Source organism: Nomascus leucogenys, chromosome 1a (genome assembly GCF_006542625.1).
Source record: "Nomascus leucogenys isolate Asia chromosome 1a, Asia_NLE_v1, whole genome shotgun sequence".
Lineage (NCBI taxonomy): Eukaryota > Metazoa > Chordata > Mammalia > Primates > Hylobatidae > Nomascus > Nomascus leucogenys.
The window spans coordinates 49,669,907-49,696,696 of record NC_044381.1 but is presented as its reverse complement, the minus strand read 5'-3'; the positions used below and the strand labels follow the sequence as shown (position 1 = coordinate 49,696,696).

The 26,790-nt window shown below is 41.5% G+C and overlaps 1 protein-coding gene across 6 annotated transcripts; it reads right to left on the bottom strand.

The window, feature by feature from the left end:
• Positions 1 to 9,069: 9,069 nt before the first annotated feature.
• HNRNPK (heterogeneous nuclear ribonucleoprotein K) lies at positions 9,070 to 21,726 on the bottom strand. 6 transcript variants are annotated; one of them, XM_003267463.3, is made up of 17 exons: positions 21,100 to 21,186; positions 19,316 to 19,395; positions 19,141 to 19,225; positions 18,623 to 18,720; positions 17,934 to 17,990; positions 16,398 to 16,441; positions 15,453 to 15,525; positions 14,843 to 14,914; positions 14,227 to 14,340; positions 13,785 to 13,913; positions 12,833 to 13,140; positions 12,640 to 12,694; positions 12,251 to 12,334; positions 11,873 to 11,888; positions 11,713 to 11,795; positions 11,143 to 11,312; positions 9,070 to 10,421 (listed from the first exon to the last, which is right to left on the bottom strand). In XM_003267463.3, the coding sequence occupies exons 3-17, from the start codon at positions 19,196 to 19,198 to the stop codon at positions 10,388 to 10,390; spliced, it is 1,395 nt and encodes a 464-aa protein (XP_003267511.1). In that variant the 5' UTR covers positions 19,199 to 19,225; positions 19,316 to 19,395; positions 21,100 to 21,186; the 3' UTR covers positions 9,070 to 10,387. The 6 variants fall into 6 exon arrangements, with proteins under 6 accessions (XP_003267511.1, XP_003267513.1, XP_003267514.1 ...); XM_003267465.2 differs by lacking the exon at positions 21,100 to 21,186 and adding an exon at positions 21,447 to 21,726 and having other exon boundaries at positions 9,159 to 10,421; XM_003267466.3 differs by lacking the exon at positions 21,100 to 21,186 and adding an exon at positions 21,447 to 21,726 and having other exon boundaries at positions 9,159 to 10,361.
• Between the last annotated feature and the right edge of the window lie 5,064 nt (positions 21,727 to 26,790).

The following is a 26,790-nucleotide window of genomic DNA, read 5'->3' as shown; positions in this document are numbered from 1 at the left end:
TCAAGTTTTCAATCTGGCCTACTTTGGGATTTTTTTTTTTTTTTTTTTTTTTGAGACAGAATCTCCCTCTGTCGCCAGGCTGGAGTGCAGTGGCAGGATCTGGGCTCACTGCAACATCCGCCTCCTGGGTTCAAGCGATTCTCCTGCCTCCGCCTCCCGAGTAGCTGGGACTACAGGCGGGTGCCACCACACCCAGCTAATTTTTGTATTTTTAGTAGAGACGGGGTTTCACCATGTTGGCCAGGATGGTCTTGATCTCTTGACCTCGTGATCCGCCCGCCTTTGCCTCCCAAAGTGGTGGGATTACAGGTGTGAACCACTGCACCCGGCCCCCCCGGTTACTTTTGGGTCTTTAGTTGTGTGAGTTAATAAACTTCCTTCTAAGGCCAGGCACGGTGGCTCACGCCTGTAATCCCAGCACTTTGGGAGGCCGAGGCGGGGGGATCACCTGAGGTCAGAAGTTCGAGAGCAGCCTGGCCTACATGGTGAAACACCATCTCTACTAAAAATACATTAAAAAGTTAGACAGGGCCGGGCGCGGTGGCTCACACTTGTAATCCCAGCACTTTGGGAGGCCGAGGTGGGCGGATCACGAGGTCGGGAGATCGAGACCACGGTGAAACCCCGTCTCTACTAAAAATACAAAAAAAAATTAGCCGGGCGTGGTGGCGGGCGCCTGTAGTCCCAGCTACTCTGAGAGGCTGAGGCAGCAGAATGGCGTGAACCCGGGAGGCAGAGCTTGCAGTGAGCCGAGATTGTGCCACTGCACTCCAGCCTGGGCGACAGAGTGAGACTCTGTCTCAAAAAAAAAAGTTAGGTGTGGTGGCGCACACCTGTAATCCCAGCTACTCGCGAGGCTGAGGCAGGAGAATCACTTGAACCAGGAGGTAGAGGTTGCAGTGAGCCAAGATCGTGTCATTGCACTCCAGCCTGGGCAACAAGAGTGAGAGTGTCTCAAAATAAATAAATAAATAAATAAACAAACAAACTTCTAGTTTAAAGCAGTTTTAAGTTGGGTTTTCTCTTATTTCAAATGAAAGTAATCTTACACAATCTTACACAGGGAGCAAAGACAGAAATGGTATCTGACATCTTAATGATTGGGTGGGTAAGGTAAACAATCAACTATCTGGGTAGGATTGTACTTGAAGCAACAGAAAGCCAGAAAATAATGACTAAACAAAAAAGTGATTGTTTTTCTCACAATAAGAAGTCTGGACGTAGGTACTACAGGGCTGGTGAGAATGTCAGCAAAGATCTAGGCTCCTCACTTTCCTGCCTTACCACCCCTATCATGTGGCTTTTGTCTTTATGGTTGTAAAATGACTATATACTTAAGAAAATGAGAGCAGCAAAAGGCCAAAGCAACATGTCAGCTGAGTATGTTTCTTTTGAAAATCTTTGGCAGAAGCTGTACCCTGTAGGCATAGGCTTTATTTATTTATTTGAAACAGGGTCTTTGTCACACAGACTGGAGTGCAGTGGTGCAGTCATAACTCACTGCAGCCTTGACCTCCCCAGCTCAAGTGATCCTCCTGAGTAGCTGGGACTACAGGCATGTACCATTGCACCCAGCTAATTTTTAAATTTTTTGTAGAGATGGGGTCTGCTGTGTTGCCCAGGTTGGCTTCGAACTCCTGGGCTCAAGCAATCTGCCTGCCTCGGCCTCAGAAAGTGCTGGAATTACAGGTGTGAGCTACTATGCCTTGCAGGGGTAGGCTTTTGAAGAGATAGTGATGACCTCTAAATAACCTCTAAGCTTGCATTTTAAAGGTTAACAAAGGAGGAAGACATGATCAATGATGTGTCCATATAACTTTCCCCCCCTTGAACAGTATCCAAGTTAGCTTATTCCAATCATCAAGAGAGTCATCATTTTTGATTAGCTAAATTACATGTCAAGCTCTTGGGAATGATTATTGCTATAGCTTCTATTTTCTATGATAGGCTATAGCATTAAAGAAATGGAGGGTCGGCCAGGTGTGGTGGCTCATGCCTGTAATCCCAGCACTTTGGGAGGCCGAGGTGGGCTGATCATTTGAGCTCAGGAGTTTGAGACCAACCTCAACAACATAGTGAGACCCTGTCTGTACAAAAAACAATAAAAAAAATTATCTAGGTGTGGTGGCATGTGCTTATAGTCTCAGCTTCTTAGGCGCCTGAGGCAAGAGGATCGCTTGAGCCCAAGAGGTCGAGGCTGCAGTGAGCTGTGTTCGTGCCACTGCACTCCAGCCTGGGCAACAGAGGAAGTTGCAAAAGTTGCCTAGAGCAGTGGATGGACAATAGACATCGCTAGTGGGGAGGACGTAGTTTCCCATATATGCTCAAAGAGTTATGCATAGAAGTGAAATGGATTTTGTGGAGGTAAGACATCTCTTATTTTTATTTCTCTTTGTATACACAAAATGACAGACTGAATCCCCATGAAGCCATAGCAGAAAAGAGATATGGCTCACTACAGTGTAATTTTTCTGTTCCTTTTCTTCTTGATTTACCCATATTCAGCATTTAAGATTGAGCACTTCCTTGAAATTCTCAGTTGGCTTGCAGGGCATTTATATTATCCTGGTTTTCTTAGTGTCATTGAAATCTCTTCCTACTCTCTCCTTACTGAGTTTGGAATGTTTCCTATTTATAGGATATGACTTAGGGATAGAATGGAATCTTTCTGTGAAAATCATGCCTATTAATTACTTCAATTTCTGATTTAAAATATTAAATTATAATGGAATAAATCTATTGTTTCCCATTATATATCATTAACATTATTACTACAGTTCAAAACCAGTTACAGTTTTTTGAACCATATTTTGCTTTTTTTTTTTTTTTTGAGAAAGAGTCTCACTCTGTGGCCCAGGCTGGAGTGCAGTGGTGTGATCTCAGCTCACTCAGCTCACTGCAACCTCCACCTCCTGGGTTCAAGCAATTCTCCTGCCTCAGCCTCCTGAGTAGCTTGGGATTACACACGTGTGCCACCATACCTGGCTAATTTTTGTGTTTTTAGTAGAGATGGGGTTTCACTATGTTGGCCAGACTGGTCTCAAACTCCTGAACTCGTGATCCGCCCGCCTTGGCCTCCCAAAGTGCTGGTATTACAGACGTGAGCCACTGTGCCCGGCCCATATTTTGCTTTTAATTAGTGAAGTTAATATTTCCTACTTAGGAGGAAGAGCTAAGTATTATTTTAAAACAGTACAAAAATAAACAGGTACAAAGGATTATTTAACTTGGATTCCCTTGAAAACAGAACCTGGGGCAGGGGTTAAGTGCTGATATTTTATCTATGAGGTGCAATCTTTGGGCGTGGACATTGAGGGGGACACTGTATTGTCCTGCCACTGCTTAATGGTGAGCTCAGAGAGACACAGCTAGTCACTCAGTAGGAGTGCTGGCACAGTTATTGGGGAAGTCTCTCGACAAACTTTCTGGACAAACTGCCTCAGGGCAGTTTTTGAGAGGAAGGAAAACAAATTCCCATTGGTTAGAGTTTGCCCCACAGGAAGTTAACTCCTCCATAATTCCAGGTTGCATCATCCATCTCCTTTGGTGGTTACTCAGGAAGTCATATCCCTGTGAGGTGTGGCATTTTATCCAAGTCTGAAAGTGAAAGAAAAGCCAGAAACCCTAGGTATGGGCTGGGCATGGTGGCTCACACCTGTAATCCCAGCACTATAGGAGGCCGAGGCTGGCAAATCGTCTTGAGTCCATCAGTTCAACACCAGCCCGGGCAACATGGTGAAACCCCATCTCTACAAAAAATTTTAAAAAGTTAGCTGGGCGTGGTGGCATGTGCCTCTAGTCCCTGCTACTCAGGAGGCTGAGGCAGGAGGATGGCTTGAGGCTGGGAGGCAAAGGTTGCAGTGAGCAGAGATCCTGCCACTGTACTCCAGCCTGGGCAACAAAGTGAGATCCTATCTAAAAAAAAAAAAAAGAGCCCAGGTATGTTACTCATTGTCCTCCCTGTTCAACCTTGAGGTAGAGCCTGGCACTTTCTAGGAAATGACTGATCAGCCCCAGACATGGCATAACTATGATCTAGTGAAACTGGTTGGCAGCAGTGGCAGCTGAGGTGGAGCAAAAGCCGTCATCCATTATTTTGTTGCTGTCCTCCCTTAAATTAGCAATGCTGCCTGTATAAGATAAACCTCTTTGATTGAAGGGCTGCATGTAATAGCAACTGAGTGGCTAAGCAAAATTAAAAAAAAAAAATTTTAAGGCTGGGTGGGGTGGCTCACGCCTGTAATCTCAGCACTTTGGGAGTCCAAGGTAGGGCGGATCATGAGGTCAGATGTGAGACCATCTTGGCTAACACGGTGAAACCCTGTCTCTACTAAAAATACAAAAAATTAGCCGGGCGTGGTGGCATGTGCCTGTAGTCCCAGCTACTCGGGAGGCGGAGGCAGGAGAATCGCTTGAACCTGGGAGACGGAGGTTGCAGTGAGCTGATATTGTGCCACTGCACTCCAGCCTGGACGACAGAGCAAGACTGTCTCCAAAAAAAAAAAAAAAAAATTTAATTGGCAAATAAAATTATATGTACTTATGTACAACATGATGTTTTGAAGTATATTTGCATTGTGGAATGTTTAAATCTAGCTAATTAGTAAATGCATTACCTCACAGTTATTATTTTTGTGGTGAGAGGAATGTTTTGAAAGTTTATGAGAAAGCTCACACGATGGAAGAGAAGGCTGGGTAACCAGACTTATAAACAGAAAACAGGCAGCTTTAGAGTATTGAGAGCAGAAACTGCCCAAAGTTCTCTTCTAATTAGTGCTATTTAAAAAATGAACTATAGGCTGGGCACGGTGGCTCATGCCTGTAATCCTAGCACTTTGGGAGGCCAAGGCAGGCAGATTAACTGAGTTTAGGAGTTCAAGACCAGTCTGTGCTGGGTGTGGTGGCTCACGCCTGTAATCCCAACACTTTGGGAGGCGGGGGCGGGCAGATCACCTGAGGGGTCAGGAGTTTGAGACCAGCCTGGCCAACACGGTGAAACCCCGTCTGTACTAAAAATATAAAAATTAGCCAGGTGTGGTGGCGCCTGCCTGTAATCCCAGCTACTTGGGAGGCTGAGGCAGGAGAATTGCTTGAATCCCGGAGGCGGAGGTTGCAGTGAGCCAAGATTGCGCCATTGTACTCCAGCCTGGGCAACAAGAGCAAAACTCCATCTCAAAAAAGAAAAAAAAAAAAAAAAGACCAGTCTGGCCAACATGGTGAAACTGTGTCTCTACTGAAAAAAAAAAAAAAAAAAGGCCGGGCACCGTGGCTCACGCCTGTAATCCCAGCACTTTGGGAAGCCAAGGCGGGCAGATCACGAGGTCAGGAGATGGAGACCATCCTGGCTGACACGGTGAAACCCTGTCTCTACTAAAAATACAAAAAAACTAGCTGGGCATGGTGGCGGACACCTGTAGTCCCAGCTACTTGGGAGGCTGAGGCAGGAGAATGGCAAGAACCCGGGAGGCGGAGCTTGCAGTGAGCGGAGATCACACCACTGCACTCCAGCCTGGGTGACAGAGCGAGACTCTATCTCAAAAAAAAAAAAAAAAAAAAAAAAATTAGCTGGCTGTGGTGGCTGTAGTTCCTGTAGTCCCAGCTGCTCCGGAGGCTGAGGCAGGCGAATCACTTGAACCTGGCAGGTGGAGGTTGCGGTGCGCCGAGATGCCACTGTACTGCAGCCTGGGTGACAGAGGGAGACTGTCTCAAAAAACAAAAAACCCCAAAAAACCTATAAGCATTACAGCTTGCTTGCATCATTCTCAAGATTGAAAATCCCAGGAGAAAGAGTCTGGTTGGCCAAGCCTAAATCAAATGCCCACCCTCTGGGGTGACAAAATAACCCGTAAGGACCAGGATTTCTTTCTCCTCAAGCCTATGTACAATGGAGAGAGAAAAACTCCACAAGGAAAACTGTGTGCAATTAGAAAGGGGAAACTGATGTGGTATTAACAAGATGTCCATTATAATTCACCCTTTAGCTGTTCAGCATTCAAGAATTTTCTCATGTACTTTCAGAAATACTAGTATAATGCAGGTATTCTTCATAAAAAGTTTCTCACCTCCTCTTCTGAGGGAGACAATCCAGTCTCATTATTTGCTGCATCACAATCAAGTCCAGGATATGTGGGTGATGTACCTTTCTGCTTTAGCTTCAGCTTAACTGTGTTAGATCAAGTCCTAGAAGCAGAGTCTAAGCCAGGGATTTTTGTGCAATTGATTCACTTCGAGAGTGCTCTCAGTTGAAGCAGAATGAGGAAAGGAGCACAGGGCAGGGAAAATTGGTCAAACCATGATGCAGTCTCAGCAGTGTCAGCCTGATCCCGAGTTCCGGAGTCTGAACTATACACAGAATTGGTACCAATTTGAGACACAAAGTATGAATAAATGATCTGAAGGCTCATTCCAAGTGAGATCACCTCCACCTAGAATTTATGGTTTGATAGCATTAGTCTTAACTCTCCTGTTTCTTGGGAATTCCGGGGTCTGTAAATTCCTAGATATGCCTTGTGAGTTTTCTCATAAATTCCCATTCCCACTGATAGCAGAAAAAAACTGCTTTTTTTTTTAAATTTGAGTCGGAGTTTTTCTCGTTGCCCAGGCTGGAGTGCAGTGGCACGATCTCGGCTCACTGCAACCTCCGCCTCCCAGATTCAAGCAATTCTCCTGCCTCAGCCTCCCGAGCAGCTGGGATTACAGGTGTGCACCACCAAAGCTAGTATAACTGGCACTCAATTCAGTGGTCTCTCCATGACTATCTCGCCTTGGCTTTCACTGGTACTGCAAATCTTTTGCTATCCTGCCATCTCTATCCAGCCACTAGCTGGGCTGCTATGCAGTAACCTATCTTTCACCATAATGACCCCATCACAAGCCCCATTGGTTCTCAAGTGATGTCCCTCTTACGACATCTGGGAATCAAAGGAAATTCTGTGGGGTGTTTGTGTCTGTAATCTCAGATCATCTCTATGCCAAACGTATATCTCTTGGTCTTCTGTGCTTTCTATCCCATGTGGTCATAGAACACTTTGAGGGTTTCAAACTAGAAGTGAGGCAAGTGCCTTGTTTTTGCGCTTTTGGCGTCCTTTTCAACCCATCTGGAGTTTCTGCTCTCTCATTAATCATCTCCCACTGCTCTTGCCCCAGGCTGAAATATAGGAAGGTCTCTGGGGATGGCCTGAGCACCACTGCACTCCAGCCTGGGTGACACAGCCAGACCAACTTTAAAAAAAAAAATTCTCCTTTTTTTTGGTTCTCTTTAACATAAAAACTTACTGGATTGAGACAGGGTCTGTCACCCAGGCTGTAGTGCAGTAGTGCCATCAAGGTTCACTGCAGCCTTCTCTTCCCGGGCTCAGGCGATCCTCCCACCTCAAGCTTCCTAACTGGGACTACAGGTGTGCGCCACCATGCTTGGCTGATTTTTTGTAGAGATGGGGTTTCACCATATTGCCCAGGCTGTCTCAAACTCTTGGGCTCAAGCCATCTGTCCACCTTAGCCCCCAAAATGTTGGGGTTACAAGTGTGAGCCACCGCACGAGGCTGATTAAATTTACTTCGAATCACAGCAATCTGAAGCAATTCATTACCTAATTCACATGAACGATAGCAACTGGGTACTAAAAAAAGTTAAAACTAATGAAAGGGTTTTTTAAAAGAAAATTTTGCTGTTGTTTCTTGATTTTCTTTGCTATTAGATCAGATTTAGTATTTTACATTATATGTCTCAGTACAATAAAACAAAGGCAAACAAAATTTGAATTCATTAATAGTAGGGAAAGGTTTTAAATTCTTGAGATAACTAGTACAACTTGGTTTCCGTCTGTTGGCATTTTGGTAATTAACGTTCAAAAAGTTAGGCTAAATTTTTGAAACTAAGTCAGCATTATGCACCAGTAACTTCTTACAAAATTGGCTCAATTTTCCATTTAATTAAAGAGCTTATGTTCACTTCTCCCACCCTTTGTGAAAATTCTCCCCACCTGTCCCAATTCTCACCCAAATTTTAAATACCATTTACCAATCAATAGCAGTGGCAATGCAAAAGGCCCCTCTCCCTCCCAAAGCTGTATATCAAAGATATCAATACCAGATATTCTTCAATCCATTAAGTCTTCAGTAGAATGTGTTTAAGGTCTGAAATTATTGGAAAATGCAAAAGTGAAAACATTTGCAGCTAATAGTCCATGTGTTTACATAACTCATTTATAGGTAACAGATAAAAGCTTTGGAAGCCAGTGTTCTCTCCAGGGATGCTTTCCTCCAGTACGATTAACAATTTGACTGAAGTGTTGTTGTCATTTTTCTTTAGGGGTAAAGGCTCATTTCACCCTGAGCAACCCCAACTCACCCACACTGGGGAAACCATGCCACAGGTAGCATTCACTAGTTTTAAGTGATATTTTTACATTTATTTCATATTTTTCGTTAATCAAAAGATCACTCTACGCCCCTCCCCAAACTGTCACTCAACTCTAATTCCCTTAAAAGACATTATTCTGTTATACTATTAATACTTACATGAATTCTAGAACTGCCCAACTGTTACTTTTATTATACACAAGCCTCTGACCTAAATTCAATAATTACACTCATGACTCCTTTCCTATATAGTTGTTCATCTGTTTTGAGAAAGGAGGATTGCTTGTGCCCAGAAGATGGAGGTTGCAGTGAGCCAAGATTATGCCACTGCACTCCAGCCTGGGAAAAAGAGCAAGACACTGTCTCAAAAAACAAAACTAGAAGTTTTCAAGCTTTCTGGACAGCTGGAGGTTAATTAGTAGTATTTCAGGAATATGGGCTGGGAACCATACTCTGCAGTTATTTTACATTATCTCCGATATTCTCAAACATCAAACTAAAGCTATTTTAGAGAAAGGAACCAAGTAACTCACTCAAAATTTCTCATAGGTAATGAGGAAAGCTCTGGCTGACTATAAGAAAAAAAAAATTGGATGACTAGGCTCTCATTTTGCTAAATTACCACTTGAATAAATTATGAGCCCAACTACCACCCCTGCCAGCTTTCACTTATAAATGCTAGAAAAACACTTCACACAAAAAAATATATAAGATTACTATATTTCCTTTTAAGAGGAACGTTTCAACAAATTTTACAGGTGTCAATCAACCCTTGTTCAAATTGGGCACACATCAAATCTAGCATCATGGGTGTTTTATTTATTTGGAAGTGAATTTTAACTATCAATACAAATGCCAAGATACTACACAAAACATCCACAGGAACTTTTTTCATCTTTTTTTTGAATTGTACACAAACATTTCCTACATAATCCAACATACAACAGAGAAATGGTACATCTTTTTCTTTCAATTTGCATACAATGGAAAAACAAGTATATATATATTTTACAAAGTTTAACTAATAAGACACTAGAGCAAGTTGACAGTTTAAGTCTATAGGTGAGAAATTATCTAATAAAAATAATCAATTTTTTTCAGCATTAGTCACTTCCATAACCAAGTGTTATTCTGATTAATAAAACTTGCTGCCAATCAGAATTCTGGTATATACTCATACCATTACTCAACTTGTAGTACTGCTCCCCACCTTAGTTCTTCACAACTAACATAGAAAATTGTTGAAAAGTAGGGGCAAGCATTTGCAAAAACAAACAAAAAATCCCCAGCTTATTATAAGCATGAATATGTATGATGGAATTTCTTCCCAGCAATAGACTTCCAAACCATCAAGAAATCACCAGAACTAAGTTTGCCAAGTTATTTTGCCTATGTCCAACAAGAGATGCACTTATATGTCCAACAGAGGAGCTGAAAATTAAACTTAGTGTTTAGTTTGGGGGTGGGTTGGGAAATTCAGCCACCATTTAAAAATGACTGTTTTAAAAAAAAAATGACCACCAAAAATAGGTTCACTAAATTTATTTTAAAAATCATAAAACGTTTCTTACAAAAGAGCATTACATTCTGCACACTGCTCTGAACAGATGCCAGGGACATGTGGACTATTGTTACTTTTCCTCCCTGTCCCACCCCCCAAATGTTACAGTGACCACAAAGCAAGGTGTTCACAATAATTACATGGGGGGAATTTTTTTAAACCACCAACAATAACAAAAAATAAAATCCACTCACTCTGCTGCTGTTTCAAAATTTCAATGTTAGTTTTTGCACGCCCTTCCCCCCCCCAACCCTGTTTGTAAGGAACTAAAACATTACATCTGGTGAACAGCAAAGATTTCACTACACCTCAAATGCAGAACACCTATGAAGCAGAGGAATGTTGGCTTTTTAAACAGAAGCAGATAAAAAAAAAAAGATGCAGGACTCCTTCAGTTCTTCACTAGTCTTAGAAAAACTTTCCAGAATACTGCTTCACACTATAAAAAAGAAAAAATATCTTGCATTAGAATCCTTCAACATCTGCATACTGCTTCACACTATAAAAGAAAAGAAAAAAAAGTGCGAATTAGAATTTTTGCTCGTAACATCTTAATCAACATCAAGACAATTTCAATGCTAAATTAAAATGATAAACATGTCCACTACAATTAGAAGAGTTCAAAAACCATTAGCAATTACAAATTAAAGCAATGTTAAGTGTCAAGAAAAATGATGAGTAGTAAATCAGACATTAGTAGAACAGAATTAAGAAAACGGAATTGAAAGTTGTTAATATTTGGTAGAAAAGACATAGAATGCTAGTAAGGTGTGAAATGCTGCATTTTACAGCACCAATCATTTGTCCTGTAGAGGCATGGCCTGTGCCATATGGCAGACTGTGATTTGTTGTCGATTTAGTTATCTAAAAACAACAAAATCACTAGTCTTCCACACAGAACTAGGCCAACATCCAATGAATCTTCTACATTTTCTACAGGCTCTGTACAATTTTGTAACAAGTGGTTTTGGCAGCAGTTTTCACCAGAGAAATGAGAAGTTTGCTTGGTTAAGGCTTCTTCCAGCAAGATTAGTATTGAATGTCTTCGTTTTAGTAAGAAAGCAGAAGAAAATTAAGGCAAACTATTAGAATGTTTAGAAGTTAGGTCCCCAAAAGGTTGAGACACCATGGCTTCTAAAAGAAAAAAATCAATTGAGAAGAAAAGCTTTTTAAAGGTTTTAGTACATATAAGCTAACGCAAAGCTAAACTTAAAACTGACCTGTTCTGCAGCAAATACTGTGCATTCTGTATCTGGTCCTGTGTTCCTGTAATGGTAATGATCCGATCTTCGGATCCTTCTAAAGGTTCATCAATTTTGATCGAAGCTCCCGACTCATGACGGATTTGTTTAATCCGCTGACCACCTTTGCCAATAATAGATCCAGCCAACTGAAAAGATTTTTTAAAAGTATGTGTTTACGATATACTTTTAACATTTACTACCTGTATTTTCAAGGAACATGAAGTGTATTAATTTTATTCATTCAGACTCTTAACTGATTATCTAACGCTCCCTAAACCTGTCAAGGTTTGAGTTATAATGTATTTATGTCACACTTACTAATGTTTCCCTTAGTTAAGGGCTCAAAACCCTCTTAACTACTTTTATTAATAGCACTGATCACTTGACAAGACTCAAACAGCAGACAACCCAGCTCACTAAAGCCCATTAACATAACCTCAATCCTAAATATATTTTTGTTAAAACCTTCTGAATTAAAAAATATACAGAAAGGAGGAATAATCATAAAAGTGATAAAATGTTCCTGGTAGTATTAAAGATACTTACATCTTTGGGAATAGTTACTTGTGTAGTAATAATAGGTCCACCAAGATCACCATATGAGCCACGACCCCCTGCATAGGAATAATCTGATTTAAATAATGAGCAGTAAGTTCATTTAAAAAGTATGAAATTAATGTTTGACTTCACAAAGGAGAGAACTTACCATATCCGGAGCCACCCTAAAAACAGAAAGAAAAAAATAGAAAATTACTTTGCCGTTGTAATTACTACCTGTACTTTAAAAAAGTTCATTTAATAAAATGGAGTCTTGCTATGTTGCCCAGGCTGGTCTCAAACTCTCAGGCTCAAGTGATCCTCCTGCCTCAGACTCTTTAGTAGTTGGGATTATGAGTGAGCACCACTGCACGCAGCTTCACTATTCAAGTATTTTAATACTCATAAAATCCCTCTTCAGGAAACCAAAGTCCTCCTGTATCCTATTTTCAGTTAAGTATCCTCAGGGGAATAAAAAACTTACTGGAGAGCAGGTAAGTATCTTAAATTATCACTGATACACACACGAACAACTATGATACTCAACCTGTGGTTCATAAGCCATCTGCCATTCTGATGGGCTCCATGTATCTATTGCAGAGTCCCAAGTTTCATCAGCACTGAAACCAACCTGTTAGAGATAAAAATATTAACATGAACCCGCACTGTATTTCGTTATAGAGCCCTTTTTATATGCCTAATTTACATGTTACATTAAAACAAAAGAGGGTACATATATAGGCAGCAATTATGTAATCGAGGGGAACAAAGCTCAATCAAATGCAGCAAATAATAGAAGTAATTATTTAACTAGTAATCCAAACAAAATTTATTTGTAAGAAAAGTTTTTAATCACTATAACCTTCAACAAAACGTGAACTACATTGTGACAACCCTCACAGACACAACACACTGCTAATAAACCAAAGTTCTTACCATTCCGTCGTAACGGTCTCCAGGTCTCCCTCTTCTGTCATAGGCCATGAGGTCTCTGCAAGCATAGTACTTGTTGTAATCTAAACGTGTTTACATGCCAAACATATCAAATCAAAGTCTACCTTGTCTACCACTAAGTGCAGCCTCTTGTAGGTTAATAATTCATAGATGGGGGGAAAAAAAAAAAACTTACCCCCCTCTAGGTGGTGGTGGTGGAGGAAGAGGAAGATTCCGAGCTCTGCTACCACCCCGGCCGCCTCGTCCGGGAGGAGGGGGAGGTGGTCCTCGACGAGGGCTCATATCATCATAATCTCTTCTAGATGGAGGCATGGGACGCCCACCCCGACCAGGAGGCATTCTGTCAAAACCACCTCTTCCCCGCATGGGAAATCCCACTGGACGTCCACGGCGGTCATCAAACATCATTGTAAAACCACCATAATCATAGGTTTCATCGTAAAAATTGGGATCATAAGGCTGTGCACGTCCTTTGATGGGAGACTAAAGACAGAGATGGAACAAACTTACAGACTGAAGAAAAAGAGCCTGGCTTCACACCAACCCTTCTAACATCATCATCAAACAAAATATAAGTCACTCCCCCATCAGGAGGTAGTAGAGGCAGAAACAGGAATTATGTCCATGCTAACAGTAGCAAAGTAAAGATTCCAAAGAAATCCAATGCTTTTGGCAAGTACTAAATAAAAGTGAGTTCTATTCCCTGTACAGGGAGAAGTAACAGCTTGCTCTTACACTTAGATCATAAGAAACCACAAAGCCCTCCCATTTTACATGACAAATTACAATGCACATTTCACAAGGGCTGAAGAGATAAGTCTTGGCAAGCCTGTTAATCCATACTGAGGCACCTGAGATAGGAAGCCCTGCAGCGTAGTTACAAAGACACAAGCAACACTATAGGAAATTCATTCGAAGGATCAAAGTCTATAGAAATACCACCAACAATTACCACTCTCTTTCAAAACCATTTTTAAATTAAAGTGATGGCTGAAGCCAGGTGATAGAAAATTGCGAGGGAAAGGCCAAATGACGACTATTAGACTAAATGCTCTGAAGCTACTTTTGCAGAAGGTTATCACTTTGTTTCATAAAATCAAGTGTAAACAAAAAGTGTTCTGAAATACCTCAGATATAAGATCAAGGATGATCTTTATGCACTCTACAACCCTATCGGGTTTTCCTCCAATAAGAACAACTCTGTCAGTGGAATGAGGACAGCATTCCTGGAAAAGCTTGATGGTGGTTTGAGTGTTCTGTAGTAAGATCATAAAAAAAAAAATAATTAGAAGAAAATTAGCTTTCCTAGGTTCAGTGAAAATTGCATTTGAATTCAACAATTATCCTCCCACAATATAAAAACTTCATTAATTATCACAGGGCTTTGCAATGGTATAAAAATTGACATAATAACATGTCTGGCAGTGCCAGACATTTTTTGTCATTTGTGATAAGCAATCTTTGGAGGGAACTGAGAGGGGAAGCGAGAGAAGCTCACAGAAACAAGTCTATATGAAAATTTACTTTCCAGCAAAGAATATGGCAGAATTTTTTTTTTTTTTTTTTTACCTCTCGAAGTTCTTTGATTTTAGCACCTTTGACCCCAATAATTCCTCCTGCTAGACTCTGATGAATCAACAGCCTCAACTCGCAGTCAAAGTCACTTCCTTTATAGTGTTGGTACTGTGGAGGGAGAGTTATAAAATTTTAGTCTCAAATCAACAATTCCCCAATACACACTTATCTGCTATAAGCATAACAATAATATACTGTTGCAGTGAGCAACCTGAATTTATATTTCAATAACTTTACCAGTTATGTGCTTATTATCCTCAATAGCCAGGCCCAAAAAGGACATTCTGCACCACCTTAAAAAACTATTTTATTTTCAGGTCCTGCAACACCATACCCACACTGCAGCCATTTAGCATGTCGCTGTTACCACAAAATTATTATTAACATTCAAATAACACCATAATAAAAATGACTGCAAAGCACTTTGCAAATGTAGTTAATTCCCACTGCAGCATGGAGCAGGGTCAACAGTGAGTTGTAAGACCATTCATGTATCATGTTTTTAAGCCTTTTTCTATAGAGAAGGGAAAAGCACACTATGTTAAAAATATAATCGATCCTATGGGCCAGGCTCCATACTTCAGTGGGGTTCAATGGCACTATGACATACATTTAAGCATTCCACAGCATCAGATTCGAGCGGGAGCTGGCTGGTTGCAGTGGGTGATGGCAACTGCAGGCCCTGAAAGTAGAAAAATAAGAGTAATAGGTTAAGTGTCTAGCGTGATCAGGCTATTGTCGCATATATTGGTAAAGCTACTACAACATATTTTAAATCTACATTATTAAATAATGAGAAACTGCTTTATTCAACATTAAGATGATACAAAACATAAAATACTCTTCTATATATACCTAGTGAATTATGTAGTCTTAAAATCCTAACTAAATCTAAGTAATTCTCCTTTTCAACATATTCCCACAGATATTCTAATTGTAAAAATCTCTGTTCTAAAACTAAAGCCCATAAAATACATACTAAACCCATGAAAGCACATGACCACAGATAAGTTCACATTTACTCCAGGAGTGGCCAGCCTGTTTTTTTTTTTTTTTTAAAAAACAAGTTACTCATGTACAAAATTATGTAGCAGGTTAAGATACTGCTACAAACTGTCATATCCATTGTCTCTCCACCTCCCCCATCATACACCAATACAACATGCTTTAAACATTCCCCCCTCATATCGTCAAATACATTTAAAAGAAAATGAGCCTACCTCTTCCAAGGTAGGGATGATTTTCTTCAGAATTTCTCCAATTGTTTCAATATCAGCACTGATACTCAATATGCTGTCAAACACCACAAATACCAGATAGTACAAAAAAGGTGGAAAAGAAAAATGAGTTTTGTGTTTGTCACCAAATCATACAAACTTTTACAGAGATGTAACATACGATTATTTAATATTCCCCATTTAAAGTAGCCTATTTATAGATTTCTCACATGCATTTTGTTTTATACCCAATACAGACATGGTAACAATATTAGGAGACTTGCAGAGAGACAGAGAGAATGGGCTTTTGGAAGGGCTCAGATTAAGTGGGCAATAAACTGACCAGAACTGAAGCAGAGTTGAATATTTATGTTCCCCGCCACCACTAAGGTAAGGATACCCTCGCTGTTACATTGGTAAAACTGGCACACCTTCTCTTAGGCAAAGTGGGGGAATATGCAAGTGGTGAACATTGTATCTGGAGTAAGGTTATGAATACCAGTTAGAAATTAGATCACTAATGGGCTCTGCAAGAAAACAAATACAAATGCAAGACAAAACAAAGACAACACAAATGAGAAGTGAAGGAAAGTGAACCAGAGTTAGCATTTCATCAGAAAAAATTATGAACAGGCAATGTTGGGAAGCAAGGTGGGCCACAAAGACAGAGCGAGAGACTATTTTGGTAACAATTTGATTTACAATGCGGCAAATATGCAACACTTGAAGCTGTGCTCCTTCCATCGAAATAAAATTAGTGGATCGTTTGGGTGGGCAACTCACGGTAAAAGTTCAGTGACAAAAAGACTTAATGGGGAAAATAAGACAGAAACTTGAAAAACAATACACCGTCTAAAGGGGATACTATTTAATTATATAAAAGGCAGGTAATAAAATACATTTCTCTCTTTCTAATCAGGCAGTGAGGCATAAACTGTTGGGACATACCGCTCGGGGCCACTGCTGTCTGGGACTGAAACACTGGCATTGTACTGCATTGGTCATTGGCGTTCGTGGATGTTGGCATTGGGCATGGGCATTCAATCAGAAGTTGTCAAGTATGGTACCCGTTTGGCAACGAGCACATTTTTGGGCATAGCCAACCAGGGTTTTCACATGGGCGTTCAGGGGCGGATGGGCCAACGTCATGGTGGGCAACGCAGGGGTAAGTCGATCCAGTACATGGGCAACGGAGATATATGGCCAAAAAAACAAGGAGAGGGAAAAGGGGGAAAAGCAATAAATTTTAATTTAATACAAACTATACTCATACTCTCAATTAATGAAACAAGCTTAAGTTGTTCTGAAGACTAACACAATAATGGACTTCTCTAAATCTGACTGTGGCTTAACATTAAGGACCTCAAATGATGGTTCTAGCCTTTTTATTTTTTAAGAAAAACAAATGATGTTTCAGTAGCAGGCTGGCTCATGAGGGTAGACACAAAACCTGACTCAAAGTTTACTGAAATTCTTGAGGAAATGGGGAAATTAATAACCCAGATAATTATACAGAACATCTGGATTAAGAGGAGAGAGGTTTATAAAAGACAAAACAAAAATTCCCACACCACCAAAAACCCTAACTAATAAGACTGGTTTGGTTTTCTGGAGGTTTTGAAACGCATTCCTAGATCCTAACAGGCAAGTTTGTAAAATTTTAAACAAATTTTCAAGTTCAGTTTACAGTAATCAAGAGGAACATACAAAGATCTGCGACCAAGAGAGAAATGAAATACTGTCAAATAAGTACTCGACACAAAGTTATTTGCCTCATTTTTAGCAAGAAAAACATTAAGAAATGTGTACACTATGAGAAAAAAAATTTAGAAATTTTGGTGTAGCCAAGTCCTATAAATGTGCTCACTTCTGGCACTGCCAACATTTAATGTGTCTAATCACAAGAGTCAACCCACTGTAAAATGAAGACTCAAACAAATCATAGGCATTGACGAACAGTTTCCCAATTATAAGATTAAGTGCCTACTCTATTCTTTACCCATATTTAAATCATGCAACCTCAACATTAAATTCTTTGTGCTCCATGTGCAAGCTGTTAAAGAACAGATGGACATTTTTCTTCCCAAAGAAAACAAAAAAATTTTTCTGGATTTAACCAGCCACCTGCAATGGTTTTCAGTAATACTGTAACTGATTCACACACAGGAAATGGTGCAATCAAGGATTTTTACACTTTGTCGCTATTTCTAATTAAGATGGTATCTTGCTTGATGAAGTGAATAATTTGGTGGACTCTTATTAGAATGTGAAGAGGTTTAAAAGAAACCACCCCCGCACCCTGCTCAATCTGGGCTTTTGTTAAAACAGGAATGGATAACTTCGAAATCAATTCTGTAATAATAAATTATTACAAATGTCTTTGTAGCTAAACTATGAAATGATTTCTAGGATGTAAATCTTTAAATTTCTATAGACATATAAACTGAAGCTGCTCGTGTAGTAGTTTAAACTCTTAATACTTACGTCTGTACGGAGAGCCTTAATATTCTTGCCTCCTTTTCCAATCACTGCCCCAGCATTCTGCAGAAGACACAAAGACAAAAAATTATTTTGCCTTTCCCTAAAATTAATGGCTACCTATGCTCTTAGATTTTGCTAAAAAATCCTCCAACCTGTTTGTCGTAAGAATAAAAATCTATTTGGGGATGTAAAAACGACCAGGCCAAAACCAAACCAAAAATCAAAATATAATTCTAAGTGCTGTGAGGATTAGTTTGGAGTACTCAACGTCAAAAATAACACCAAGTAAAAATAAAACTAAGCACAGATTTTATAGCACCCTTTGGTAAAATAAGTCAATTAATTTAATATTAGTAGGTACCTTCATATTGTGCCCCATGATAAAACAATAAACTGCCAACCAAGCAGTTTCCTAAGGAGTCCATACATAATTAAGATTTAATCTATTAACACTTTAAGAATCACACCCTCCTCCTAGTTTGACCTGTAGTGGTGGTTCACTACAGCAAAGGCTTTAATCTTAACTATTAGTGGAATAACAAAACCATCAGAGCCTTCAAGTCTGTTTAGAAAGAACCAAATGTTTTATATTCTTCAATCTGTAAAACTTTGACATTCTAGAAAGCCAAACCAGACCTTAATTTCTACTTGAGTATGAACCACCTTCAAATTTTCAAGAATAAAATTTATACCTTGCTCTGAAGCAGAATGCGTAATTCAACCATCTCATCAGTGTTTCTAGATCTTTTAAATGCTTGTTCCTCTTCCATATCTTCTGCAGGGCGTTTACCTAAAAATTAACAGTTCAGATTTCAAAGAAAGCAGCGAAGACTCCAAAGCAACTCCATTCTGTTTCAAGAGACTTGTTGCTAATCTTAGGCATGTTTTAAAAAGACCAAAGGCATTGCTATAGACTTGAACGTTATGCTTCCATCTAGTAAAATGCACCAAACACAAAATACTGCGACAAAATACTTCAAAGGACTTGAAATCCCAAAATGCAAGGAAAAATTATTTATATGCAAATCAGTTACTTCTACTTCATAAATAAAAGCTAAGATGTAACTACTGATAAATCGCAGAATTAAAATTACCTACATAAACAGTAATACCCAAATTTCACCACACACTCCTAAGGCAATAATTAACAGAATAAGGCAATTTATTAACAAAATAAAAAAATACTGTTAAAACTAAAATTTCTTCTCACCAAATTCACCATTGGTTTCAGTGTTAGGGAAGGTTTCTTCTGGCTGTTCAGTTTCCATATTCTTTTATTAAACGGGCACACCAATCTGTTGAAAAATAAAGAAGCTAATACATTTGGCTTATTGGAAAGCAAGCTGTAGAAAAAAAAAAAAAAAGACATTACTTCCAGAACGTACCAGTTACTATATATCCTTGCAGAGCAGAACTGAAGCGTTCTGGGTCGGACCAACAACTGACACCCCAGTGCTGCAGTAGCCTGTAAGAACCAATACAAATCACTTTTGCTTTTGTTTATTCTTATTACTGAATATTTGTTTCTGATCACAGTGAACACTGATTTGAACCCAAAAAACTAGCTGTTTCTAAAACTTGATTCTTCATTTTAGGGTTTCACAATTCAAATGACTGCCTAAAAAATACAAAATTCAAGGGAGCCTGGTTTCATTTTTTGCTAAGTTAGAACAATAACTTCTAGCCACTAGATTAAGTCCCACCACAGCAATGAATTGTTTTATACGGCACATTCCCAAAAGCCTGAAAAGATAAATGTCATCCACAAAGCATACATTTATGAAAAGTCACAATGCATCTTATTCACTGGAAAAACTAATTTTATACTAAAACTTCCAATTGCTTTTCTATTTCTTTCGACTGATGCTTGAAGCGATCTTATGTGACATCTCCAAAGTTTACAAATAACAACGGCAATTGCGAACACATCCAACAACCAGAACAATCTACCGGAGGGATAAATCCAAAAATCTAATATATGACCAGACTCAAACTACCACACTACCAGTCTATTAATCAGCGAAGCAAATGGAGCCCTTGAAAACTAACAGTCACTAGCGGATTATTTTAAATTAGGCTTAACAGAGTACAACACGACAATTATGCCTGTAATACGAAAACTAAAGCGTCTACGTGCCAGAACGGTCGATAAGACTGCAAACAGCCCTTTTTTAAGCTTCCCTCTTGTCGGGACTAGGAGTTGGCAAACGGCCTCTACTAGAAGGTTGGCTAGACAGCAAAGAGCCAACAAGCGAGGCACATTTATGCCTCCCATTCTCCCATACCGTTGGTCGACTTATTGTTCTCCTAACGACTAACTGAAACGACATTCTTCGGGCCCAGCACTCAATTTCTGAGGTGTGGTGGGAGAAGATTTGGATAAGAAAGTTTAAGCAAAAACAGCAGGGCTTATCTGTAAGAATAACGTTGCCGCGTGCCGTTCACCCTTCGGGTCCTGCAGTCACTAGTCCCCAGGTCCCGAAAATCCGCTAAGTATGCGCTCGACTGGCCGAGCGCCAATGCGCCCTCCCCTCCCCGCCTCCCGGTACCGGGATCAGAAATAGCCGGGTAACAGGACGGGAAAAAGCGAAAGTCGACAGCAGAAGCGCCGCACCTCTCCTCACCCGGATCCGACAGGAAATGGCGGCCCGCGTAATGGCGACTACGTGCTACTAGGCGGAGCCGAGCGCCGACCCCCTCCCCCACCCACCACGCGGTCCCGAGGTCTCATCCCCCGCATCCTCCCCCCCCACTGCCCGAGACAAAGCCATCGAGGCAGCCCCGACCGTTCCAACCCCGCTGCTCCAGCTCCGACCCCAGGCCGGGAGACCCAAGGTGAGGCGGGGCTCACACAAAGAGAGCGGCGGCGCGACCTTCTCCCCGCACCAGCCTCCTTTCCTCCACGAGGTTTCTAGTTCCCAGTGCCACATAGCTCCAGCTCATCCTAGAAGCACATGCCTCAGGAATCCCCGAAGTCTCTAGGACCACAACGCGGACTGCGGATACACGCTCAGGGAAATGGCGGAGGTGGGGGAGGGGACGCCGGGCAACGTTCCCACTCGGAAAAGCGGCCAAACACCAAAGCGGCCCCCAGAACGCCTCCCTCAAGCGGAAAAACTGGGCTCCGACCCTCACCTCCACGAGCCGCTCCCCCAACCCGGCTTCTCACCGCGCGAGGCTGCCGTCCCTCCGCCGCCGCGCCGCCTCAGCCGGTCGGAGCTAGACAGAAAACGAGCGCAGGCTCCCCTCCCCCGCCTTCTCGCGTCCTCCCCGCCGTCGCGCCCTATTGGCTGCCAGGGCTTCAGCGATGGTGCGAGGGCGAAGCGATTGGCCCGAGGCCACGTCAATCAAGGCGACGGAGGCGACAACCCCGCCTACCGCCAGCGCCTCCCTTCGGGCTGGGAGGCCACTAAGGGCTCGAGAAAACCCGGGCTTGGGAAAAGTCAACGCAGCCTTTCAGGGAGGCCCAACCCTTACCCGAATCAGCAATACCCAAGCTCCAATAACTCCAATTACCTACAGGCCGCGAACAAGTGGGACACAGGCAAGACGTCGAGGTCAGTGCAGCAGAGAAACAGAGGATAATGGCGTCTGCAGTGCTGTCGCCCGGAGCGCCCTCCTTCTTTCTCGTTCGCGCACTCTCTAGTTGGGGGGAGGGGCGGCTAGGGGGCGAACCTCTCGCGAGATCTAACAACTGCCTAGTTCACGCGCACAGGGAGGGGGCGGGGAAGGGGCGTTTCCCAGCCCTGAAGGAGTCCTTTGGGGTTGGAGGAGGGGCGCGAGCGCGCGGCAAATCGGGCGGGAAGAGGCAAAAAGGTATCTGGGAGCGCGCCGCGGCGGTTCCTGTCCTTACAGTTGCGCGGCACAGGGACCGATGTTGCGCGAGGGAAATGCGGGACGCCCAGGTCGGTGCTCGGCCCAGACGTACGCCCCTGTTTTCACAGCCCACACTCGTGCCCGAAGCCCCTTACCCCCGCCCAGGCTGTGGTCTGTGGGCTGCGGGACGAGCTGCGGCGCGGTAAGTGCGGGCCGTCTGCGTCCGCTAGGCCGGGCCCACGCTTCGGAAACCCGCTGTTTGTAACGGTCCGGGGCGCCCGTCAGCCAAGGCCGGGCCCGGGGGCGCAGCTGGCGGTTCTCGGCCCGCCTTGCGCTGGGGCGGGAGCCGGGGAAACGCGGTGCGAGCCTGGGAGTACTGGAGAACTTCTCGCCGAGAGGGCACAGGCAGTTTCACAGGGCTCTCTCCGTTCTGAGACTTTCTTCTCGGGTAATGGGACCTGAGATGGAAGTGTTTTGTAGTGTCGTCGCTGTAGTTTATTCCGATAAAATTTTTAGGCAATAAATATTGCCCTTGTCTCCTAAAATGAATGCATATCGCTAAATACGTTGCAGATCTCCACGTTCCATTCAAAGCGCCTGCCTTGTGGCAGTGATGAAAACAGACAAAAACCCTCGCCCTCAAACGTGCTCCTGTTCTAGCGGGTTCAGCGCACACTTGCATTGTATTCGGTTCCTTACTTCTAAGGCTCCTGTGCCAAGCTTTCATGACTTCCTTTGTTAAGGCACATAAGGTCACTTTCAATCGGTGACAGCCCTGGGAAATCTCCAGCCCTGGTAATACCCGCTTTCCACATCCTTACTCGTCAACCTTCCAGCCTCCGCCCACAATCCCAAACTCATTTTGAAGCATAAAGATGTTATAATCTGCACATAAAGTGAAATCCACCATTGGCCGAATACATGCATATATTTTAGTGGTGATGAATTTGTGCTGATTCATTCCTGTTATAATGTTTCCTTCTTGGGTAATTTGCAAAAGATATATACCAGCATTCTTTTAAATGGCCATGATTGCATCCACCCAGCATCTTTTACTTGACTGATTAGAGGAAAACTCTTGTTAGGGCGCACTGAGGATTTCATGATAAACACCAGTATTTACATTCTGGGAGGATACGTTAACACATACTGTTAGAACATAATGTCCGGGATTGTGGAGTTTATAAAAGTTCTCTTTAAGTGGTAATATAATTTTTTAAATGGTCCCCACCATGTAGAGTGTGTAGTCTTGTTGGGTACGTAAAAACTCACATTTCAGTTCTAAAACACAAAGTTCAGAATTTTATTAAATATTCAAAACTGATATGTTTATGTAGGGCTGAGGATACTTGGATCATAGAGATTTAATCCGCCGGTTAGTATTTGCAACATTTAATTGAGTTTGTCGTTGAAAACCTGAGACATGTCACTGACACTAATATGCACAAATAGCGGTACGGTAATGATGCTGTGCTTTCTTTCAAGTTAGTATTTATGTTGCAGTCATCATTTTCTTGATAAGGAGTGATGAGTGGGAATCACAAGTAAGCAGCCCTATGTAAGAACCTCTTCTGGCCGGGCACGGTGGCTCACGCCTGTAATCCCAGCACTTTGGGAGGCCGAGGCGGGCGGATCACCAGGTCAGGAGATGGAGACCATGCTGGCTAACATGGTGAAACCCCGTCACTACTAAAAAGACAAAAAAAAAAATTAGCCGGGCGTGGTGGCAGGAGCCTGTAGTCCCAGCTACTCGGGAGGCTGAGGCAGGAGAATGGCGTGAACCCAGGAGGCGGAGCTTGCAGTGAGCCAAGATCGCGCCACTGCACTCCAGCCTGGGCGACAGAGCGAGACCCTGTCTCAAAAAAAAAAAAGAACCTCTTCCTCCCAATTTCATTGTCCAGACTGGACCCCGACTGATGTAAATTATTCATCCCCTCTAGATGCCATTGTGGGATGGTTGCTATTTTTCCCCCATTTGATTTCTTCTTTACCTCTTTTAATTTTTAGGTTTGCTCTTTAAATAACAGGAAAGTCTGTTTTTTCTCCATCCTTTTATTCTCTGTTTGAAATGAAGACTTTTCAACCCAATAATTTTATACCTGTGTTCATTCAAGAACTTACCAATACATTCATTGACTCCAGTCATTACAATGGTGTAATGGTGTAGTGATCATTTTGGACTCAGTGAATTTAGACCCAATATTACTTAGATGGGGGATTTACTTTAGATGGGCTAATATAATTGAGAATGTACACTATCCAGCTGCATTATTGTTTAAAATAGTATTTATAACTACTATTTCCTGAGTTCCCCACTGTGCTAAACCTTGTGCTGGCCGTTTAATACTTTTTAGAGTTCTTTGAGCAAGTTGTTAGTTATCTTTGTTTTGTGGACAAACGAACTAACACTAAGAGAAGCTAAGGAACATATCCAAGGTCACATAGCAAAATGGGGTTCCAGATTCTCTTTCTGTCTTTTCCTTACTTTAGGTTATGAAGGATCCACAAAAATCTCCTCTGATTACTTCTTCTAATTTCAGTCATATACAGTATAAATTTTTCCTCCCTAATTTTCGGAGTATCTTCTCAAAAATTCCAGGATTACCTTGAACTCATCCTCAGTGAGTTAAAATGTAGACTTACCTTTATTGTTTAGATGAAGATAATGGAAATGTGGAGTAGATTTAAATATTCGTTAGTGCTTTTAAGTCTCAGCTATTGTCGGAATGACACACGTAATGTCCAAAAGGATGACACTCCTGCCTCGCTTTTTATTAAAAAAAAAAATTGGAATATATGAGGCTGACTGAAAATTAATCTGTAAATCAAATATGCCTAGACCTTCGTGGTAGGTGATAAAATTTTCCCACTTTATTTTCTTTTGTTCAGTTCCTGGCAGTTCAGATCTAGAATGTAGATTAGTGTGGTCAGCCAAGTTTATTATTCACGCAATGCTAATCAGCTTTCTTAAAAATGTTTTTTCCTGATTATAAAATCAATGGGGATTAAGCTGTATGTAATTTTTTATGTGTTCTTTTTCCAACAAAATGTGAATGTATTTCTTTGTCATTAAATAATTCTTAAAAATGGTTTCTTTAAAGATTTCATAGCTTTTCATTTCATGGTGGTAGTGCAATGTATTTAACTTTTTTCCCATTTTGAACATTTTGTTTTTTTCAAAATATAAAAACTCAGTGGGAAACTCTCTGCCACATAAATCTTTGTCTTTATTTTGTTACTTATTGATGCATAAAAGATGTACATGGTTTTGGGGTATATGTGATAATTTAATATATTCACTTAATTTGTAAAGATCAAATCACAGTACCGGGGATATTATCTCCTTAAATATATGGCTTTTTTTTGTCCTTATTTATGATTGTGTCCTTAATTCTGGAAAGTAAAAGAAGTAGATAATATGGTATGAACATACCTTTTTTTTTTTTTTTTTGAGACCGAGTTTCGTTCTTGTTGCCTGGGCTGGAGTGCAGTGGCGCAATCTCGGCTCACTGCAACCTCTGCCTCCTGGGTTCAAGCGATTCTCCTGCCTCACCCTCCCGAGTAGCTGGGATTACAGGCATGTGCCACCAAGCTCGGCTAATTTTTTTGTATTTTTAGTAGAGACGGAGTTTCTCCATGTTGGTCAGGCTGGTCTGGAACTCCTGACCTCAGGTGATCCACCCGGCCTGCCAAAGTGCTGGGATTACCAACTTTGAACATCTTTTTTTCTTTTCTTTTGAGACAAAGTTTTGTTCTTGTTGCCCAGGCTGTAGTGCAGTGGCACAATCTCGGCTCACTGCAACCTCTGCCTCCTTGGTTCAAACGATTCTTCTGTCTCAGCCTCCCCAGTAGCTGGGATTACAGGCATGCGCCACCAGGCTCGGCTAATTTTTTTGTATTGTTAGTAGAGACGGGCTTCTCCATGTTGGTCAGGCTGGTCTTGAACTCCTGACCTCAGGTGATCCACCCGCCTTAGCCTCCCAAAGTGCTGGAATTACAGGCGTGAGCCACCGCGCCCAGCCCGAACATATCTTTATAATTTAAAAGACAGTTTTCCAAATTTATTATTATTTTCTTGGACAGTGGAGTTCTTTAGGATCAGGAGCTGTTCTTTGCACAAGGGAATTTGTGCTGCCCTTGCTAACCTCTGCTTCTGAGCTGCTTCTACCTGCTTGTGACTATGGTTACCCAATTTCCTAAGCAAAGAAGGGATGAAAACCTTAGAAATTATCTGAAGGACTAGATGCCATTAATATAATTTACCAAATTATTAAAGGTCTCAATTATTAATATCCAGTCTAAACTTTATAGTATAGATCTTACATAATATTTTTCCATTTGATTAAACATTTTAATAAGCTTTTCTTTCTAATCCGTAGGAAAAATAACCTATTACACGTCATCTTTTTATTATAATTAAGACATGCAGTTGTAGGAATTATATCCATATCCTAGATCAGTCCTACTTTCTACTTTGTTGTTAAGTGATGAAATCTGTGTAACAGATGTACGTTAGCAGTTATTTTATTTCTCCTAAAGTTCTTGACTTTTTGGTAAAATATTTGAGAACAGTTGTATTGGAATGCTTGTACAGTGTTAAGTATCTCTTACCACATTTGCTTGTGTTTTACAGGTGTCTTGGTTATCTTTTGGGTGTTTAGTCAATGGAATTTTTTTTCTTTGCCTAGTTATGATAACATTACTGTAAATTTATAGTATGTCAGCTTCAGAAGTTGAAGGTGGTACTTAGAGTTATTAATTAGTGCTGACACATTTAATGGAACAGTTTAGTTGTTGGGGTTCACTGAGCAGTGTTTTTCAGAATTCATCCCAACTCTTGGCTGAAAGGAGTTTTGCCACTTGCAGTGTTCAATAGCACATACAGCCGGGCGCGGTGGCTCACGCCTGTAATCCCAGCACTTTGGGAGGCCGAGGCGGGTGGATCACAAGGTCAGGAGATCGAGACCATCCTGGCTAACACGGGAAAACCCCGTCTGTACTAAAAATACAAAAAAATTAGCCGGGCGTGGTGGCAGGAGCCTGT

What these genes read in the sequence shown, in the direction of transcription:
- HNRNPK (XM_003267465.2), bottom strand. Translation starts at nt 19,198, where the DNA reads ATGGAAACTGAACAGCCAGAAGAAACCTTCCCTAACACTGAAACCAAT. An exon ending in CCACCACCACCTAGAGGGGG is followed by an intron (nt 12,695 to 12,832) that starts GTAAGTTTTTTT and finishes CTATGCTTGCAG; the next exon opens with AGACCTCATGGCCTATGACA. An exon ending in CAGTATTTGCTGCAGAACAG is followed by an intron (nt 10,422 to 11,142) that starts GTCAGTTTTAAG and finishes TTTCTTTTATAG; the next exon opens with TGTGAAGCAGTATGCAGATG.